Here is a 21,326-nt window from a genome sequence, read left to right as displayed (position 1 = left end):
ACACGCAACCTGAGTCTGCGTAACGTACCCAAAGTTGAAGGGTCTATGCTCTGGTTTGATGCGTCGGTAGGCACGAAAGATTCTAAATGGACTTGACTAGGCAGAGTTGAACTTAGGAAATTTATAGACTTGACAAATTTTGACCTAGTTAGATCCGTTCAGCCTGACAATACGACGCTTGGATAGGTTGAGCAGGGAGATATATATGGGAATCTACCCGTCACATTAAATGAACCCGTACTTGGAACCGTGGTTTAACTTTTCCTCGATGTGCGGATTCTGTCCTTAATTCCGGTTGGATGGGGCGACTGGTAAATTCCGATAAATTAGGTCTGTAGAATATCATTTTCTTTCTTTCCGTCTGTTAGTCATATGTTGTCTCCTTTGCGTGACTTCTAATCCGACCTGGTACACAACATATGCAACTCTATTTCTCTGCATGTTATATATGTGAAATACTTCTTATCTGTTAGCCATATGCTGTCTCCTTTGCGTGACTTCTAATCCGACCTGGTACACAGCATATGCAACCTTCTTCTTCTCAACCCCTCTGAAGTAATAAGTAATAAAATTCTGAATCTATCCTCTCTCTGAATGGTTGTCTGCTCACCCGGTGTAAGGAGTACTCTGGAAGTTCTTGATGGCTGGGGCATATCAGGAAGCGGGAAACACGTTCTAGTACACTTAAAATTGAACACATACAGATTGTCTATAGATCTCGCTGCTCAATTTAGGTGGACAGCAATATCCCTGGTCGCCGTCAGATGAATGGACCTTAAGATATAGTATCTAAGGAATTAGGATCAGATATAAATTTTAGGATTTTAAGTTCACCCTGTCTTGTAACAAATAGTATGTCCTAAATCTGTCAGAATTTTTCGTGTTTAAGTGGACCACAATACCGACGATCGACCAGACAAAGATGTGAATATGAAAGGTACCGAGAAGTAGATAAAGATTGTCTAAAAACTTTGATCCCAAATCACTCTTAAAGTTAGATATCATTTTTATTTTTGTTAAATTTGTCATAGTTTCTTCTAATTTAAATATTAAGGGAGAATTAAAAATTAAAAAAATGAAAATAAAAAAAAAATCAGAAAAATTCAAAAATTAAAAAAAAATCAAAAATCAGAAAAATTAAAAAAAAAAAATCCAAAAATAGTGTTATTTCTGTTCAGAAAAATCAAAAATCCAAAAATTATTTTTGTTTCTATTTTAATTTGTGTGCTAAGTTTTCTTTTAGTTTTGTTTTGTCTTGAAAAGTGATTTCAGGTATAGATAAGACTCATGGAGTTTGTGTTGAAGATTTCTGAGCCAAAGGCTTCGTCCGTGAGCATCGAAGAATTCTCATTCGAAGGAGCAAGAAATGAAGATCATTCTTTCAACATTCAATCCTTCAACCCCAGAAGCAAGGTGAAGCAAAAATTGAAGATTATGTGACAGATTGCATTGAAGCCTCCTCAATCAGTTTGCTGCTATTGTTGTACCTGCTGAAGTGATCCAGAATATTTGTTCTCTCTGATGTTCTCTCTGCGGATTCTCAAGCTGAAAGTATTATCTTTCAAGAATCAGTACGTCAAGCCTCCTCACCCAATGTGCGATCAATGCCAAATTCTGAAGAAATGCCCAACTGCTCAAGATGAAGTCAATTATTGAAGACTCATATGTTCATCCTGATGCTGTGAAGAAATCGAAGGTTAAAGATGAAGCCAAGCTCCCATTGAAGATTGACAAGAAGAGCCAGCTAATTTTTAGGGGGATCTTGTTGGGTCATTAAGAAAAGAAAGCTATAAACTAAGGAGGAGATTGTTGGGTCAAAATATGGTTTATACTTTGCTTTTCTAGGCAATTGTATTTTTCTGTAATATTTTTGGAGTTTACGGTCATGTTTACGGTTGAGTTTACGACCGTAAACCCATTTACGACCCATGTTATGCGACCCATATTCTCCAACTATAAATATAGGTGTTAGGGTGAGGAGTAGAGATTGATGAACACAAAGAGAGTTTACGGCCAGAGAGAGAGAAGAACTATTGTGTGTGTGTGTGTGTGTGAATCTCTTGTATCCGGATCATCATTCTATTCATTAATACATTGAGATTCATATTATTCTTCTTCTCCTTCTCTTCTATTTGATCTGACATCATCCGTTTGATTGGGATTCCGCACCATCAAACGGATCTGATTGATACACAGGCAAATTAGGGACTTACACAGATGAAACACCGAAACCTAAAAACACAAAAAAAATCTAGAAACCTCAAAGACAAAATCTAGATTAATCACGAAACCTAATAAAAAAATACCCTCGAAAAATTAGGTATAATAAAAAAATACCCTCGAAAAATTAGTTTTGAAAGTATCATTTTGACTCTCCAACGTTTAGTATATATATCAGGTATAATATTCTACTTATCAAATAAGTGTTATACCTAAACGTTTCTTGAACCTAGGGTATAAGTAGGGGGAAACTTATACTTAACATTAATACTTGTATACAACGAAGTATAATGTTTCTAACAAATTGCTACCATGAGCCTGTAACCGTTGCTATGACACAATACATCTGATAAAACACACTCATGATTTCCATGAGAAACAACACACTCATGATTTCCATGAGAAACAATACACTCATGATTTCCATGAGAAACAATACTGCAAGCTTAATCGACGCCGGAACAATAACAAGTAAAAGGATAGTTCGTCACTCGCTTATGGTTGACTGTAGCTAACAATCACAAGTGGGGTTGTCAACCCGTATACTAATTATACATGACTTCCTTGCTCATACGGGATTAACAGTTACAGTTCAGCGAATTTCCGCTAAGATCCCCAATCTTAGTTGATGAATACAATTACTCATGTAGACTCCGATGGCTTCCTATAGCTCTAACAACAAAAGCATTTTCATGTCTAAAACTCTAAGTTACTAGACTATGCTTTTAAACATTACTCCTAACTTCATTACATTTAGGCAGTATAACAACTATAACTTGAAGTAAAACTAGGTTTTATCTTGACATAAAACCAATAACAACAAAAACATATAACGTTCCTAGTTTTATTTTGACATAAAACCAACAATAACAACATACATACTAATTAACATATAGAACTTCCGAGTATAACTCTAGAACTATATCGCACACAACATATATATAGAATCTTAAGTATAACTCAAGATCTACATTAGTATATTTCTATAACATTAGCATGCTATCTCTTCTGGTAGAGTATTTTAAACGAACTTCAGAGATTTCCAAAATTAAAACAAAGCTTATCATTAATGCTTTCCAAAACACCCATCCAAGATCACCTCTAGAATTCTCTCCTTGAATTGAGTCTATTGATGAAGGATCTCTGATCAAAAAAGATGATGGGTTACCTGCCCCACTTCTGGTACTTCCTTTGTCCAAGGTACTAATCACTCCTGCTGCTCTACAAGCCATAGAAACTACCACTCCACAAGCTCCAATCAAGGATAAGGGTAAAGGCATCCAATTTAGAAAGAATAACCCTATAAAGCCATTAAGAAAGACCGAGGGCTGGAATTAAGAACAAATCAATTAGGCACTTGAAGAAAGCCTCTGAATTCAAGCAAAAAAGGATAATCCAAATATGATGTGTAGAATCTCACCCTAATTTCCCTATAGAAGACAATACGAATATCACTTTGTTCCATACATGAGTTATCCCTTGCTACTATAGACTCATAACAACTTGATCTGCCCATTTCTCTGTATGGAAGGTACAATGTAAAATTCCCTCCTCTTCATCCTTCTAATGATAGAGAAACTCAAATTAGAGATGAAAAGAAAAGTCTTAGTACATTCTACACCACAAATGCCCAACCGATGAAAGAAGCATAGTCAAAACGAAGATTCACCAACATCAGTGGCTATGGAATACAAGTCAATAACAAATATGGACTCAACTGTTTGCTCCATCATGTAAATGCCACTCAGAACACTAAGAAAGTCATCAAGATCTAGAATGAAAAATTTCCATCTATCAATCCAAACGATGTACTTGTCATTACAGCTCATCTAATGACTAGAGAAACGTCTAATGTTACGATCAGAGCATATACTGATGCAGTAAATTTTCTGAAAGACTACATTGCAGTGTTTTGCAGATCAGATTTCGATTTCGCTCCATTCTTCGGAATCGACAAGCTCCTTGATCTAATCAACATAGAGCTGGAAGAAGTAGAACTTCTTGATGAAGGTCCCATCGGAGATCCAGAGGTTGGATTCGTGTTCAAGAAAGAAAGAGTTCTTCCGAGCTAGGCACAAGTATTTCATCCACACCAATATTCATCATAGATTCATATCAAAACCGGCTGGATCTCAAGCCTCTAAAGAAGCCAAAAAGGAATTCATTGAACAACTCTCATGGTGGATTGAAGTCAGAAGTTGGTTGTAAAAGGCTTACCTGTTCTCCTTTGAGAAAGAATGAAGTTGGATATGATAACTAAGATCACTTAGGGGGAGATTGATAGCACATGAAAGTGACCCCTTAGACTATCCGAACTAAGTATATTTATGAGATAATTAAGCATCCGAGTTTACAATGTGTCCACAATTTATTAAGTCCTGAAGTCGGAGAATGACATGTGTTATCTAGACAAGTACTTTTTGTTTGTATGTCAGTTGTCTTCTAGCATAGTACCACAAACAAGATTAACAACAACAAAGGTGGCAGGTTGTTGATTTCCAATACATGCACATCTTTTTCGTATTTGCCTTATGTACCTCCTTATGTTATATAAGGAGTGTCAACCATTGTAAGCTTTATCCTTCTTATCAATCACAAATTCACTTGTCATTCACTTTTTTGTTTCTCCTTGATCTTTTCTTCAATACAATAATTAATCATTGTTATTGAATATTTTGTTATCTATTCAAGGCTTGACTGGTTCATCCAAACTTGAGTAGAACAAATATTATTTTCATCTACTGTTTTGTCCATCTCAAGGTTTTTGTTTCAAAACCATGTCCTTGATATTTTTTCATATCACCTGTTCTCACACTCGTCTTGTTGCTTAAGGCTTCACAGAGGTACATGGCCTTGATTATTCTCTACCCTTCAGCCCAGTTGTTAAATCATCGATTTTTTTGTACTGTTTTATTTCTTATAGTTTTAAAAAAAATGGCATCTTTATCAACTAGATGTCAAAAAATTCCTTCTGAAATGGTCAATTATCTACCGTATTTATGGAGCAACCACCAGGGTTTTTTTTACCCTCGCTTACCTAACCATGAACGCCGTCTCAGGAAACCGGTGTATGGCCTCAACCAAGAGCCTCATGCTTGGTTTCAACAAGTCAATAATTTTCTTGTTGGTTTGACATGCAGTCGAGCTGACATTTCCTTATTTATCTTTCATCATGGTTCTTGCATCTTATACCTTCTGGTTTATGTTGATGATCTTATTCTTATAGTAAACAAACTAGACACCATCCATAAGTTTTTTTAGTGGCTTAATCAAGAGTTTTCCATTAAAGATCTTGGTCGGTCAAGTTATTTTCTCAGCCTCAAGGTTACCTATGATAACTCTATTTTGTTCTTAAATCGATTCGTCTACATATACACATGATGTTCCTGTTAGAGCGAGTTTTCCTAATTCTAAACTGGTCGTTACTTCGTTGTCCACTACCAATTGTCTCTTTAGTGTTAGCACTACCTTTTTCTGATCCCACTACTTATCACTCCCTAGTAGGTGCTTTGTAGTACCTTATGATTACACGTCTGACTTATCTTATGCAGTTAACAAAGTGAGTTGGTTTTTACATGCTCTGAAAGTTGATCACTTTCAGGCCGTTAAAACGATTCTACAGTATGTAAAAGGCACAATTTCCTTTGGATTGTTGTTCACCCATTCCTCAGCTCTAGTTGTGCTTGGTTATCCGGATGCCAATTGGTCTCGTTTTTTTGAGACTCGACGGTTCACTTATAGGTGTTATATTTTCCTAGGAGACAACCTAATTTCGTGGATTGAAAAAAGTAGCCTAGTGTCTCTCGCTCAAGCTACGAAGTAGAGTATAGTGCCATGTCAAACACCGTTGTTGGGATTTTCTAGGTCACTCATTTTCTTCGTGAGCTTCATGTCTTGCCACCGAATAGACCGACCCTTTTGTGATCGAAGTGTTATCTTTCTCAGTCAAAACCTTGTTTCACATAAGTGGGCTGAACACATTGATAGTGGTTGTAATTTTGTTCGGGAACTTGTTTCCTCTGGAAAGCTTCACACCCGTTTTGTGCCTACCAAGCTGCAATTGTCGAATATCTTTCCTAAGAGTGTCCCACAACCTTTATTCGAACACTTCCGCTCTAAGCTTCGTATTGGGCCTCCACCGGTTCGCTTGAGGGGGATATTAAGGATATATTGTAATATCTTTTAAATTAGGAATATATTTATTGTAATTATCTTTTTCTTGATTTTCTACATTCTTTGTATTATATATACTTAATAAATTATCCTCCAGCATAGTGCATTTATCTAACCATACATAACATAAGGCAGCCAACCTACCTTTTTTGTATTTTGGACTACCTGTTAGAGCATAATCTGTTTACCAAGTGTATTCAAAGATTACATTTCATTATTATAAACATATAACACCCAAAAATTTCAAACCAATTTAAACTTTTTATACATATCAAGTTCATCAAAAACATTACAACTTTGTTTTCAAAATATTAGTTATCAGAGTTTTTCCCAGAAACATAAATATAATAGGAGGAGATGTACGATCACGCCTTCGCCTTGCCGCGATCCTCTGATGTACCTGAAACAATAAACTGAAACTGTAAGCCCAAAAGCTTAGTGAGTTACCCCCAAAATACCGATACACATACAGTCCACATAGCAATATCAACATTAGCATATCATATCAATAAAACAGAACAGCACGTAACGGGTCCACAACTCTACAGACTGGAATACCCCTGGGCCCAAAGTGTGAGTCTGGAATGCCTGCCGAGCCCTCAGCTCACATCTGGATTGCCACCAAGCCCTCAGTACGAGTCTGGAATGCCTACCGAGCCCTCAGCTCGTATCTGGATTGCCATCGAGCCCTCAGTACGAGTCTGGAATCCCTACCGGGCCCTTAGCTCGTATCTGGAATGCTCCCGAGTCCTCAGTATGAGTCTGGAATGCCTACCGGGCCCTCATCTCATATCTGGAATACTCCCGAGTCCTCAGTATGAGTCTGGAATGCCTTCAGGGCCCTCAGCTCATATCTAGAATGCTCTAGGGTTTGTTGGCTACCGCATGGAGTAGTACAACCTCAACCCAACACATATAACATATAACATAACTACTAAGCATGCAATAATCATATAACATCATAGGTAGTCCTACAGTTCTACCTAACTGGCATAACCACTAGCATGCAACACTAACTCACACTCAACATTTAACACTACTAGGATAACATATCCAATGGGCCGGCCTTGGTGCCTTAGACCCCTTAGTATAGTGAGGATAACTCACCTCGAAGATGTCAGCTCGGTAAATAATCAAAGCTCTCCGATCACTTGTCAAAGACTCCACCACCTATTACCATAATATGACATGCTCATAAGTCCTTCACCTTATAAGGTGCTCCATAAACCACTAGTTAACCCCCTGGTCATAGTCAAAGTCCCCAATCAAGGTCAACAGTCCGTGTTGACCTTAACTCGCCGAGTACACTTGGGTACTCACCAAGTTCTCTGGAGCACATTCCAACTCGCCAAGTCATCAGAGTGACTTGTCAAGTTCCTTCGAATCTTCGATCAACCCTTAAGGCCACTCGTCGAGTTCCCTCCTTGAACTCGACGGACATACATGCAAATGTGTCCTAGTTAAAACTTATCCGACTCGCCGAGTCTCATGGCAATCTTCATCGGACTCGCCGAGTTGTTCTTCCAACTCGTCGAGTTCACGACCATCTTCAAGTGACTCGCCGAGTCAACTGTGCGACTCGCCGAGTTCATTTAGTCATTTTATCATGCAGACAACTTTTAAGCCATGGCAAGGCCCCAAATTGCAGATCCAACCTCCTTAGGTCTGCTTATCACGTAAAGTTGAAAACTTTACGTGCATGCAAGGCTCCAATGTCTCAAAAAGCCCAAAATATGCTTGAAATGGGGTTTTACACATAGGGAGGGGCTCAAACTTGCCAAAACTAATAACTTTATGGTCCCTTAATCCTCAGAGAGTTTAGATTTGAAGTCACAACTTCAGATCTTGGCTTACACCCTAGAAAATGACTTTATAATCCAACCAAGAACCCTAATCTCCAACCAAGGAGGTCTAGAACGAAATAGAAAGAGGATAATAGTTGGATACCTTCCCAAGAGATGACAAATGGAGTAGATCCGGATTTCACCCAAGCTCCTTACTTCAAACCACTTGCTTCCCAAGCTCTTTTCACCAAAATACCCTTCCAAGGCTTCAAACACACAATGGACACACACACACGTATTAGGGTTTGATAAGAGACTACAAAGATGCTGAAAGAGGCTTGTGTTCCCTTAAATAGGGTGCACAACCCTGGGATTTAGGGTTTTAGTTGCCATCTCCTACTCACTGAGTCCCAACATGGACTCGTCGAGTAGGTCTCTTAACCCGCGATCCTTCCCACTGCTACTCGACGAGCAGACCCCGACTCGTCTAGTAGGGCTTAACCCTAAAACTCACATTTACACAATACATGAGAATTTGGGGCGTTACAAAACAAGATAAATATTATAGGAATTTAATTATAACATTCCAAGTGTAAACCCCAAAAAATAGAAAGGTAACTACAATTAAAAAAACGCTAATGATTATGGTGTTCAAATAATAGAACATAAAAGATCAACAATATTATTCGAAGAACGACATGGACAAAGCGAGATTACAAAACTCGAAAACGAAAAAATACAATGACAAAGTATTTTATCTAAATATGATGGTATGTGACCTTGTTTGGTTGAACAACATTCGAGATTTAAAAGTTACACAAAGAGAATCAAATAAAACACATGCATAATGATGCGATCCAACCCAATCAGGAAGCCCAACCAACAGCAGCCCAAGAACATCAACCCAAGATAATTATCAAAAGACCCAGTCGATTCCAAGACTGAAGAACTGGTCAATCAGTGGCCACTAGTGTCATTTCCCTTTTATGTCTGCATGCATTTCTCCATGATACAATGAACTACCCATGTTCCCTGAATAACTTGCACGTTTCCATATTCAGTAGAATTAGGATTGAAGTATTGTTGCATTAGTATTTATAGGAATGTAATTTGTTATTAAGGAAGATATCAAAAAATTGTTCCAATACGTGCTTCTTACTCTTGCTTCTTGGGAGACTAACCATCTCAAACCAGGTTATATCATTTCATGCTTTCATCGACGTTACTATGCCTCCCCGAAAAGACTCCACTTCCGACGACCCACCACCTCCCAGTGACATGAAAACCCTCATCCAGTTAACCACCAACCTCATTAGCCACATTACCTTTCAGTCCACCACCATGTCCCTCCAAACGGAAGCCATTACCAAACTCATCACACTCCTCACCAAACCAGAAAACCAACCACACCCACCACCACCACCAACATCACCTCCACCACCACCATCGAACAACCACCGACCACCTAAGATATTGCTTCCCCTGTTTGACGGAACCAACCCATTAGATTGGCTCTTCCAAGCCAACAACTACTTCACATATTATTCCATTCCCCACACATAGCGTGTTGCTCTCGCCATGTTCTACTTCACAGGCGACAGCTGGTACAAGCATCTGTCCAACAACCATCTTCTTGGTACCTGGACTAATTTCACTCAAGCCCTGGAAACCCATTTCGGACCCTCTACCTATGAAAACCATCAAGTCACACTTTTTAAACTCCACTAATCCACCACCGTATCGGCTTATCAATCAGAATTCGAAAAGATTAGCAACTGTGTTGAAGGTCTCTCCTCCGAAGCTCTCTGCAACTGTTTCATCTCTGGCCTACGATCCAATATCTAATCCGAGATCGCCCGTCACAACCCCACAACACTCCATCAAACTTATGGCTTAGCTAAGCTCATCGAGGATAAACTCACCACTAATCAATCCTGTTACACACCCTCTCCACGCACCTACAGTTCTAACCCATCTCCTACACCAAAACCTCCCAAAACAGCCACCACCCCTCCAGCCCCTCAAACCACACCACTGGTCTGCTACCACCGCCTAAACATCATAAATCCCTCCCATTCACTCGCATATCACCTGATGCATTACAGAAAAGAAGAACTGAAGGTATTTATTTCCGTTTCCCGGAAAACTATCACCCGAGACACGTGTGCAACCCCCACAATTACTTCTGATTGCATATAACGATGATATCCAACCCTCCGATACACATTCTGCTACCACTTAGCTCTTTGCCACCGACCCACACCTTCCCAGTAACAACCCTACTTCCGCACCGGACATCGACAACTTACAACCTCAATTCCTGTCTCTCTCCGACGTTGCATTATTTGGGTTACAATCACCTCAAGCTGTACGTGTCACTGGTTACATCCCCGGCCAGTCGGTAACTACCCTCATGGATTGTGGAAGCACTCACAACATCATCCAACCCCGCATCACTTCCCTCCTTAACACTACATCGACACCAATCACCCCATTCAAAATCATGGTCGACAATGGACAATTTATTGAGTGTAACAACTTCCTTCCCAACACACCACTTGAGCTTAATAAACAAACCTTTCAAGTGCCCCTCTTTATGTTACCATTAGCAGGAGCTGATGTTATTTTAGGCCTTGTATGGCTTCGTTCACTTGGACCAATCCTGGCATATTTTTCCATTCCCCAAATCTCCTTTATTTTTAATGGGTCACCTTGTGTCCTAAAACGAGAACCGCTGGCATCTGCAGCTTTACCCAGTTCCATCCATACACTAATCAGAAAAAACTCCGTGGCGTCCCTACACACTATGATTTACCACCACCAAACACATACCCCTAACCCACAAAGCCACCAACCCCATCCAGACCCCCATATCGAATCCCTTCTCACAAAATGTAACCCTTTATTTGACACACCTCATAGCCTACCACCATCTCGCCAACATGATCATCACATCCCTCTTCTTCCCAATACTCAACCCATTAATGTAAAACCATATCGTTACCCACATTATCAAAAAGAGATTATGACCTCTCTAATCACCGAAATGCTCACAAATGGCATTATCCAACCAAGCCACATCCCATACTCGTCCCTAGTACTTCTAGTCCAAAAGAAGGATGACACTTGGCACTTTTGCGTCGATTACAAGGCCCTCAATGCAGTCACAGTTCGTGACCGTTTTCTTATACCCACTGTTAACGAGCTACTCGATGAACTCCATGGTGCCACAGTTTTCTCTAAGATAGATCTTCGTGCCAGTTACCACTAAATCCAGTTTCCCCAACCAATATTCATAAAACAGTGTTTCGTACAATAGATGGCCATTATGAATTCAAAGTAATGCCATTTGGCCTTACCAACGCCCCTTTGACATTCTAGGATGCCATGAACAATCTCTTCCGATCAGTGCTGCGCAAATTTGTTCTAGTTTTCTTCGATGACATCCTTGTCTACAGCGCCACCTTCAACAAACATTATGAACACTTACAGTTCGTTTTTTAGACACTCCTGAACAACGATTATCACGCCAAGGCCTCAAAGTGTCAATTTGCTGCTACATCTATTCCACTCCTAAGGCATATTATATCCGCCAACGGTGTCGAGGCAGACCCAGAGAAACTCTCAGCGATACAAGCATGGCCCACACCCACCTCCTTCACTACATTGAGTGCCTTTCTGGGCCTTGCAGGCTATTACCGACGGTTTGTCAAAGCCTACACCCAACTCACTGCCCCGTTAACGGACCTCCTCAAAAAGCCCACCTTTTCCTGGAATGAAAAATGCCACCATTGCCTTCGCTTCCCTCAAAACAACAATGACCCAATCACTTAGCGTCGCACTTCCTAACTTCTTCGAACCCTTTGACATCACCATAGATGCCTTTGGAATTGCAATAGGCGCGGTTCTAGCCCAACAGGATAAACCTATCACATTTTTTAGCAAGAAATTATGTGATAGAATGCAGGCACACTCCACATATATTAGAGAAGTATATGCCATCACTGAAGCCATCAAAAAGTGGCGACAATATCTCTTAGGTTGCAAATTTCGTGTCTACACCGACCACCATAGCCTCAAACACCTCCTGACATAAACAATCCAAACACCTGAACAACACAAACGGCTCGCGAAATTGTTGGGATATGATTTCGAACTACACTACAAGCCTGGTAAAGAAAACAAGGTAGCCGATGCCCTTAGTCACACCGACCCGCCACAACTCATGGCTCTTACTGGACCCACAACCACTTGGTTGAATGACCTGCGTTACTATTACACGAACCACCCTGAGGGCAAGAGTTTGATTGCACAATTCGAGCACGATTCATCTTCACTTCCAAATCATACACTTCACAACGGTTTGGTATATGTCCATAACCGCCTTCTTATTCCTAACATTCCACATGTATGTTCCTTACTTTTGAAGGAATTTCACAACTCTACACTAGGAGGACATGCCAGAATACAAGCTACTGTTCGTAGCATATCATCTTCTTTTTATTGGCCACAACTCAAGCAAGAAGTTACCACATTCATTAATCAATGTTCCACGTGTCAAACCACCAAATACCCCACCCACAAACCTTACGGCCTCCTCCAACCCCTCCTCATCCCAAATAAACCTTGGAACCACCTTAAAATGGACTTCATTACCCATCTTCCACCCTCCAATAGCAAAATGACCATATGGGTCATTGTTGATCGACTCACAAAATTTGCCCATTTCCTAGCCCTCCCTACCCACTTCACGGCCCACTCCTTAGCCACGATCTATCCATGAGATATCTATCGCCTCCACGGGCTACCCAACTCCATTACATCAGATAGAGACCCTGTGTTCTTAAGCCATTTTGGACCCAACTATTCAAACAATTAGGCACAAAGCTCCGACATTGAAGTGCCTGCCACCCTCAAACGGATGGCCAATCGGAGGTCGTCAACCGTTGCGTCGAGTCGTACCTTCGAGCCTTCGTTCATGATGAACCCCGCTCATGGCATCGTTACTTATACATAGCAGAATTTTGGTACAACACTAGCTTCCATTCATCTACCCATATGACTCCATTCAAAGCTATGTACGGACGCCAAGTGACTACTATTCACGACTATACCCCAGGCTCCAACACTACAGCTTCCATTGATGCCTCTCTTATGGAACATCAACGTCTCATTGAACTTCTCAAAACAGCCCTTTCGCAAGCCCAAGACTGGATGACTAAACAGGCCAACAAGAAACGGATGGACAAATAATTTCAGGTGGGTGATCTGGTTTATCTCCGCCTCCATAATTACCGACAACATTCAGTAGCAGCAAGAGATAGTCAAAAGCTCTCTAAAAGGTTCTTCGGCCCTTACAAAATTCTTGAACGAATCGGGCCAGTCGCCTACGGACTACAACTACCACCCATGTCACGAGTCCACCCCGTCTTTCACGTATCTCTCCTCAAATAGAGCCATGATCAAACAATAGCGACAGAATTTCCCAGTGAATGGCTATCCGATTTAACAAATGACTTAACAAATGACATTCCAGTTCCAGAGCAGGTCCTCCAACACCGCCAAATAGATCCACAAACCAACCAAATGCTCATCCAATGGAAACACCAAGATCCATCTGAAGCAACCTGGGAAGATTCAAGAGAATTCGAACTTTGGTTTCCAGATTTCATTACCGGACTTGAGGACAAGCCCGATTTCGAGGAAGGGAGTATTGATGCGATCCATCCCAATCAGGAAGCCCAACCAACAGCAGCCCAAGAACATAATCGACCCAAGAGAATTATCAGAAGACCCAGTCGATTCCAAGACTGAAGAACTGGTCAATCAATGGCCACTAGTGCCATTTCCCTTTTAAGTCTGCATGCATTTCTCCATGATACAAAGAACTACCCATGTTCCCTGAATAAGTTGCACGTTTCCATATTCAGTAGAATTAGGATTGAATTATTGTTGCATTAGTATTTATAGGATTGTAATTTGTTATTAAGGAAGATATCAGGAAATTGCTCCAATACGTGCTTCTTACTCTTGTTTCTTGGGAGAGTAACCATCTCAAACCACGTTATATCACATAATATAAGATACAAGAATTAGAAACCACAGGAATTGCTGTAAATATATGGTGTTCATAAAAGAACATGATAATTTGGTGAAGGAGCAGCCCTCACACAACTATATTTGCAAGACCAACAATTCTAACAATCAAATCAAGATATTCCCCATGCGATCTCATCTTGTCCAAACAACTCTCTAGTTTTTTTTTCAGAGTAACAAACGCACACACCAATTAATTCTGCCTCCAATTCTACACCTTTTTTCCAACGTCATTTTGCATGTCGGAAAAAAGACAAACCTTCTAGACTGGTTCGTTGGTGGGACAGCGAGCCAAGATCCGATTCGTCAATTGGCGAATCCATGCCCCAAAGACTTCCACAACACCAATTCCGACTACTTCTGCGTCTGCCACGTCTCTAACAAATTAGCACTTTTGAAGCTTGCTGACTAGGGTTGGAAGCTAAATTTAGTCTTATAATAACATAAGAAAGTCGTGAAGTGCATAAGCCCCTTTAGAGATAGGGGCTACTTTCATACTGTATCAATGATTGTGATCCTCATTGTGTACATGGGACTTGAATCCTTGACGACATAGGAGGCGTCATCTTTCCATCACACTGAGAGGCTACAAGTGTTGGGTTAATCGGATTCAAGTCTAGTTTTAGGAAAGTTGCCTTTTATTAATTCTCAGTTTTAGATTAGGAGTCAAAGTGTTTTATTTTATTATTTTAGAAGTTTGAGTAGTTTTCAATTTCTTTAGTATAAATAGCTAGGAGCATGTTTCGTTCTTGTGTGTGTTTTTTTAATGAACTTCCAGTAACTTTGTGATCAAGTATCTTCCTCTTTTTTTCTTTTTTTTTTGTCCTTGTTTGAGTTCACGGTTTCAACTCACAACAAGTAATTTGTTTATTGTTTTTATTGCACTTACACTTGGTATCAGAGCGCGGTTTCGTTGAAGGGGGTGTGATTCGAGGTTGATTAGAAGCAACCCCGGTTTCTTTTAATCGGGCTTGTGAGAGACTAACCGGAGGCGCGGAGTAAACGAACGGGAAGACGTCAAAGCGGGTGGCTTTGATTAAGTTCGTTTTGCGGGTGACGGAAGACGGTAAAGGTGGTCGTGACCTTGTCTTGTTGTCCGGTGGAAGAGTGCTCTCGGAACAAGCTTGATTAAAGAAGTCGGGGTTAAGGAGAAAAGGATGTCGTTGGTTAAAGAAGGAGGTTCGTTGACATATCAAGTTCCGGTTTTGACACCAACGAATTATCCGGTGTGGGTGGTTAAAGTCAAGTCAATTATGGATGCACATGGCATATGGGAGACGGTCGAACCGAAGACGTCAGATAAAGCACCAGATCAAAAGAAGTCAAAACAAGCTCTTGCTTTTTTGTTTCAAGCGATACCCGAAGACATGGTGTTGCAAATGGCGAGTTACACCGACCCAAAGCAAGTGTGGGATGGGCTAAAAACACGGTATTTGGGAGTGGATCGGGTGAGAACAGCTCGACTTGCAACCTTAAAAAGGGAGCTTGAAAGCTTGCACATGAAAGAGGGTGAAACGGTCGATGATTTTGTGACGAAATTATCCGGTTTAGCGTCAAAAGCAAGGAGTCTTGGATATGAGCTTGAAGAAGGTGATTTGGTAAAAAGGTTACTAGATTCGATGCCTAAGTCGTTTCTTCAAATCGTGGCTTCAATAGAGCAATGTTTCGAGTTGGATTCAATGTTATTCGATGAAGCGGTTGGTAGATTAAAGGCGTACGAGGAGCGTATAAGAGGAACTGAGAAAGTGGAGGACACTCAAGGTGGGTTGTTGTTGGCTAGTGACGAAAAGTCACATGTTTGTAAGCATTGTGGCAATGGACGTTCAAATCGGGATGACTTTGGACGTGGCCGGAGAAGAGGTCGGGGGTCCAGGAGAAGTCGAGATGGTAATGAACGTGTCCGGGATAAAAGTCACGTTAGATGTTACAAATGTGGTGAGCTTGGTCACTATAAAAACGAGTGTCCTAAATGGGAAAAGGAAGAAGCGGGTCTAATCGAAGAGGAACCGGCATTGTATTGAACGAGTGGCTCGTATGTCAAATCCGATTAAGGGGGTGATTGTTGGGTTAATTGGATTCAAGTCTAGTTTTAGGAAAGTTGCCTTTTATTAATTCTCAGTTTTAGATTAGGAGTCAAAGTGTTTTATTTTATTATTTTAGAAGTTTGAGTAGTTTTCGATTTCTTTAGTATAAATAGCTAGGAGCATGTTTCGTTCTTGTGTGTGTTTTTTTTTAATGAACTTGCAGTAACTTTGTGATCAAGTATCTTCCTCTTTTTTTCTTTTTTTTTGTCCCTGTTTGAGTTCACGGTTTCAACTCACAACAAGTAATTTGTTTATTGTTTTTATTGCACTTACAACAAGCAGTGGCGGAGCCAATGGGTTAGTAGTGGGGTGCAAGGACCCCACTTAAATGTGGGTTCCACCGGGTATATACATAAATAATAAAAAAAATAAAAAATTCTGAATAGATGGTCCCCTCTAAGAAAATCATGTGCCCCCACTTACCCCATTTGAAAGGTGAAAGCTGCGTATTATTTTTCTTTCTCTGTTCAGTTTCAACAAAAGCATCCCTCTTCTTTCATCGTCCTTAAACCTAGCTGCTCATATGCACTGCTTCTGATGCCGTCCCCAGAGATCAGAGACCAGAATGAGCTCGTTTTTTCGGGCTCTTTCTAAATCTGAAGTCTAAAAACAACCACAAAGCTCGTTTTTTCGGGCTATTTATTTTTGACATTTACTTTGTTAAAAACAAGAAAATTCCGAGTAATCGTAACGGATGTTTTCGAATCGATTTTGGGGTAATCTTTATCGGACCATTTTGGCTTGGTCATTTGATAAAATTTATGATAAGAATTCAATCTAAACTCAGGCATTCAATCAGGTTCCTTTTTCCATGATAAAATTGATTTGATTGTTTAAGAAATCCCCATTTGGATATGTAATATCTTTTATGAAATTCCTAAAGTGATCTGAAGATTGATGAATCTGATTAGATTCAGCTCTGAGCTTCAAGAGCATTGAATTGTGGGATTTGACTTTTGTGTTTGCTTGGGTCCTTCGCTGTCTTGTTGCCGCCATTTCAATTTAGCTGAAGTGTTTATCTCTTTACAGAAAAGTAGTGATCCGTTGTCGATGTTTTTGTTTTTTTATTAGGCTGACCTTGTTTTTACATAGTTTAAGAGGTATTGTTATCCTTAACTTAATAATTTGACTTGTAATCAGCCAACCACTCTATTGTTATGTGTTTTTTGTGATATAGGGTTTAATGTAGAGGCTTTATATTATCCTATTTCTGCTTTCTTTTTGTTTAGTTTAAGGGGCATTTTGATGCTAATTTTATATTCTTGTTTAATTCTTATCTTATTGTTTAACAGAATAACAAGGGGACAATGGCTTTACTGGTTGGAATAAACCAGAAAGACAGACAAACTTAAGACTCATAAAGAAGCAACGGTCAACGGTCAATGGTCAATGGTCAACTGTGCATCCCACTTGACTTCCGGGCTGGATCCGCCACTGGCTACAAGCCTTTGGCAAGCTAATACCAAAACCTGAAAATTTCTTGATGTTTAATCAGCCTTTTTTTTTTTTCGTTTTAGAAACAGGAGACAGATGAAGGAGAGAGTGTAAATGTGTAATAGCTCCCTTTTTGCAATATAGGTAGCATCAGTACATCTTATCCATCTATTGATAACATGCAGCATCGTATTATATGATGGAAATATATATAAGAAAAACAAAATTCCAAAACAAGAATAAACATGAGAAAAGCAGAATTATAAAGCAAGGTATCCAATTCTGGTTGCCAACCCTGTATACGACATGTATCTGATTTCTTACCAGAGGAGACCTTCATATCTACTGAATACAACACAAGAGAGGGAGCACATTTACATCCCTAAATTTCATTAATTTCCCAAAACGTGTAAAAACATCACATGAATATGTAATTTCCTGAATCTTTTGACTTCAAATCTTTTTAAATACATCACGTGAATCTGTAATATCCCCAAATTTCTTACTAAAAGAAACCATCTTAGAAGCAAAAAGAAAAGAGTTGGTGATAGATAGGTTTGGTTTGATCATGTAACATAATTTTGTTTTAATTCGACACATTTTTGGTGATTTGTTTGTTTCGAGTTCACCGTTCATTATTTTAACATGATATTGGTGAGTAACATCAGAGCCACTTAATACATAATGTGTAATTTTAAAAATATAAAAATAGACTTTATATTAATTAAAAATAGGTTGAAAAGTTTCAATGTTTTAACAAAATGATCAAAATTCCTGACGCTACTAGAAACATGGGTTTTAGAGATGGACGAATTTGTCACTATTCCGTCGCTAAATGTTGTTTGCGTTGGATTAGCAACAAACATACTCCATAGCAAAATAAAGTGTGGCTAATTACCTGGCAAGGGTTTTAGTGACGGATTAGTTCATCCTTGCGATAAATTTAGCGATGGAGTATCCGTCGCAAAATGGTCCCTTAATACAATTATTTAGGACAATCGTGAGAAATTTGATAACAATATTCCATCGATGTTCTGTCGCAATCTTCATATCCTTTTTTTTAATCCGTCTCTAATCCCTAGCAAATCTCATATATTATTTTTAATTTTTCTGTAGCTAATCCCTAGCAAACTTCATAAATGATTTTTTTATTTTCCGTCGCCGATCCCTAGCAAATTTAAGATATGATTTTTTTTTCGTTGCTGATCCCTCACAAATATATAAAATAAGATTTTATTGTTATTATTATTTTTATTATGAATCTAATAAAAGATATAAAAAACATCACGAATTTGTCACTATTCCGTCACTAAATGTTGTTTGCGTTGGCCAAAGTAAGAAATTTTTATAAAGTACAATGTTATGATAGGAAAATTTACAACATGGTAGATTTTGTAAGTACAATGTCATAATAGAAATTTTTTATAAAATACAATTTTATTGTACTAGCTGTTCCTTTCAAAAAGCTCACTGATCAGACAAGACACAGATGCAAATCATAATATTATTCATTTCTTGAAAAACAATGTACTTTTTAGACAATATATTTAAAAAAAAGAATAACATTATGGGATGACACCCACATTAGAGTTCGTACTTTCAAATATAAGATATTGTACCTTCTATTCAATTATCATGCATATAAAATTTTAATAATTCAGTTTCTACATATAATATAAAAAATTCCTATTAACTAACTGATTAAATTAAAGAATGAATGTATGTTCTGACATATATTAGCAGTGGTTCACATAAAAAAAATAGAAAGATGAATGAATATAAAAATTAAACTAGGACAATGAAGTATCCAAAACTTTTTGATTCTAGAATTGGAAATACCTTAAGTTTAGCTGCCTTTAGCTTAATGTACTCTTGAGTAGACTTGTTATTGTGCAAAAGGTTTATCATTGTAATTTCACACGTTTTTCTTATTAACACAATTGTACTTTCAAAATACAATTAAAAAAATGCAGACGGAATAGTGCCAAAAAAAAGATCCATTGTTGGAGTAGCAACATGATAATTTGGCTGAGATTTCCCTGTAACAAAAGATTGCTGTAAAAAATAATGCAAAAAATATTGGAACAACATAAGTTGAGACTTGAGAGAAATTAAAAAAGATTCATATTTAGAATCACTTGCAACAAATCAGAAGCAGATGGTCTCATCTCAGGTTCCTGAAATATAACCAACTTAGTGTAACCGGAAACAAGGTGATAAAACAAAGACCAAAATACCCCCATTATATGGATTGGAATAAATAAATATAAAGGCATGCTTCCTTTGTGGATTCTAGCCGATTTAGTATTTAAGATTCTAATGCAATGGTGTGTTTGTGTTAAGTTCTACGAATTTCAACATTCCTAGAGGGTGGTGAAAGGAATTTGATTCTATTCTTTCTTTTTTTTAGTAAAAGACCAAAATACCCCCATTATACGGATTGAAATAAATGAAAAATTAAAATGATTAGATGTATCATGTATGTACTTGTGTAAGCATTTGAGAAGTAAATCTTGTGCCTCGAAAGAAAGATTGTCAGGAATAGGTGGATGAGACTTTGTAGTGCCAATATAAAACAAAGTTGTAACTTGAAATGAAGATAAAATAATATTAAATGATGTGAAGCAATGATCAAAGTTTAAAACATAAGTATTGAAATCAAAGACACATTCTAAAGAGAAAGTAGTTTGAAATTGAATAGTACCTCTTGTTGATATTGTTGGCTACAAGGAGGCTTTCTTGTAGCCATCTGAATTATCGTACACCCAACACTCCATATGTCTGCAGAGCTAAAAAATGATAAAATGAAAATAAAAAAAATAAGAAAACTAGTATCCAAATAATTCGTTTCTCAACACCTTTTTGGATGAGTAGAAAATCTATGAGTTGTAACATAGTATTTACTTACATTAACTATTGCAACTCAATACCAACAAGAAATACATGGAAAGTGTTGCAAGATATGAACCTTTTGAGTTAACTGATGTATCAAGATTCAATAGTAGAAACCCATTGTTTAAGTTCAAGTGTATATTGTGACTTTCAATGAAAACACAAGAAATAAGGTGTAAAAATGATTGATATAAATGTACTTACAAGCTATGACCAGAAGTTAGTATAACTTCAGTAGCCATCTATTATGGTGCTCCCTTGATTGAATTGGCACCTGTTGCAGGTAGAAGAAAATAGAGGAGAACTGATGAGTTTTCCATGGCCATTTCTATTTTCCAATGATGAGGGTATTTAAGTCTTTTTGAAAATCATGTAGGATATTGCTGCTTTTTAAAATCAACAACCATTAGCTGCAAGGGAATATGCATCGAGTATAATTATTGCAGCATCCAAAGTTATGATTGACTTAGGAACACATGTTTTTTAGTGGAATAATAATTTTTTTTGTCCAGAAGAAGCTTTTGTGTTTCCAGGATGATGATAGAACTTAGCAACCTAAAATTGGCTTAAAATTGGCAAACCTCAAAAGAATAGAATCTTCAACTCCATTCCAATGAGTAACAATGGTATCCATAAACATTTT

The 21,326-nt window shown here is 38.5% G+C and overlaps 1 protein-coding gene across 1 annotated transcript; it reads right to left on the bottom strand.

Moving 5' to 3' along the window:
- Positions 1-19,750: 19,750 nt before the first annotated feature.
- Positions 19,751-20,925, bottom strand: LOC145058687 (mitogen-activated protein kinase kinase kinase 3-like). Its single transcript, XM_079006597.1, has 4 exons — positions 20,888-20,925; positions 20,496-20,580; positions 19,930-19,968; positions 19,751-19,846 (listed from the first exon to the last, which is right to left on the bottom strand). The coding sequence occupies exons 1-4, from the start codon at positions 20,923-20,925 to the stop codon at positions 19,751-19,753; spliced, it is 258 nt and encodes an 85-aa protein (XP_078862723.1).
- Between the last annotated feature and the right edge of the window lie 401 nt (positions 20,926-21,326).

This window comes from Lactuca serriola, chromosome 1 (genome assembly GCF_051521515.1).
Source record: "Lactuca serriola cultivar US96UC23 chromosome 1, Lser_US96UC23_V15, whole genome shotgun sequence".
NCBI classification, from domain to species: Eukaryota; Viridiplantae; Streptophyta; class Magnoliopsida; order Asterales; family Asteraceae; genus Lactuca; species Lactuca serriola.
Note: the sequence above shows the minus strand (reverse complement) of the source record. Positions and strands in the feature narration are given on the sequence as shown.

Excerpts from the sequence above, each read along its gene's own strand:
- LOC145058687 (XM_079006597.1), bottom strand. The coding sequence starts at position 20,925 with ATGGCTACTGAAGTTATACTAACTTCTGGTCATAGCTT. Across the intron at positions 19,969-20,495 it reads GCCAACAATATCAACAAGAG|GAACCTGAGATGAGACCATC; the intron begins GTACTATTCAAT and ends GTTATATTTCAG. Across the intron at positions 19,847-19,929 it reads CTGCTTCTGATTTGTTGCAA|CAATCTTTTGTTACAGGGAA; the intron begins GTGATTCTAAAT and ends TATTTTTTACAG.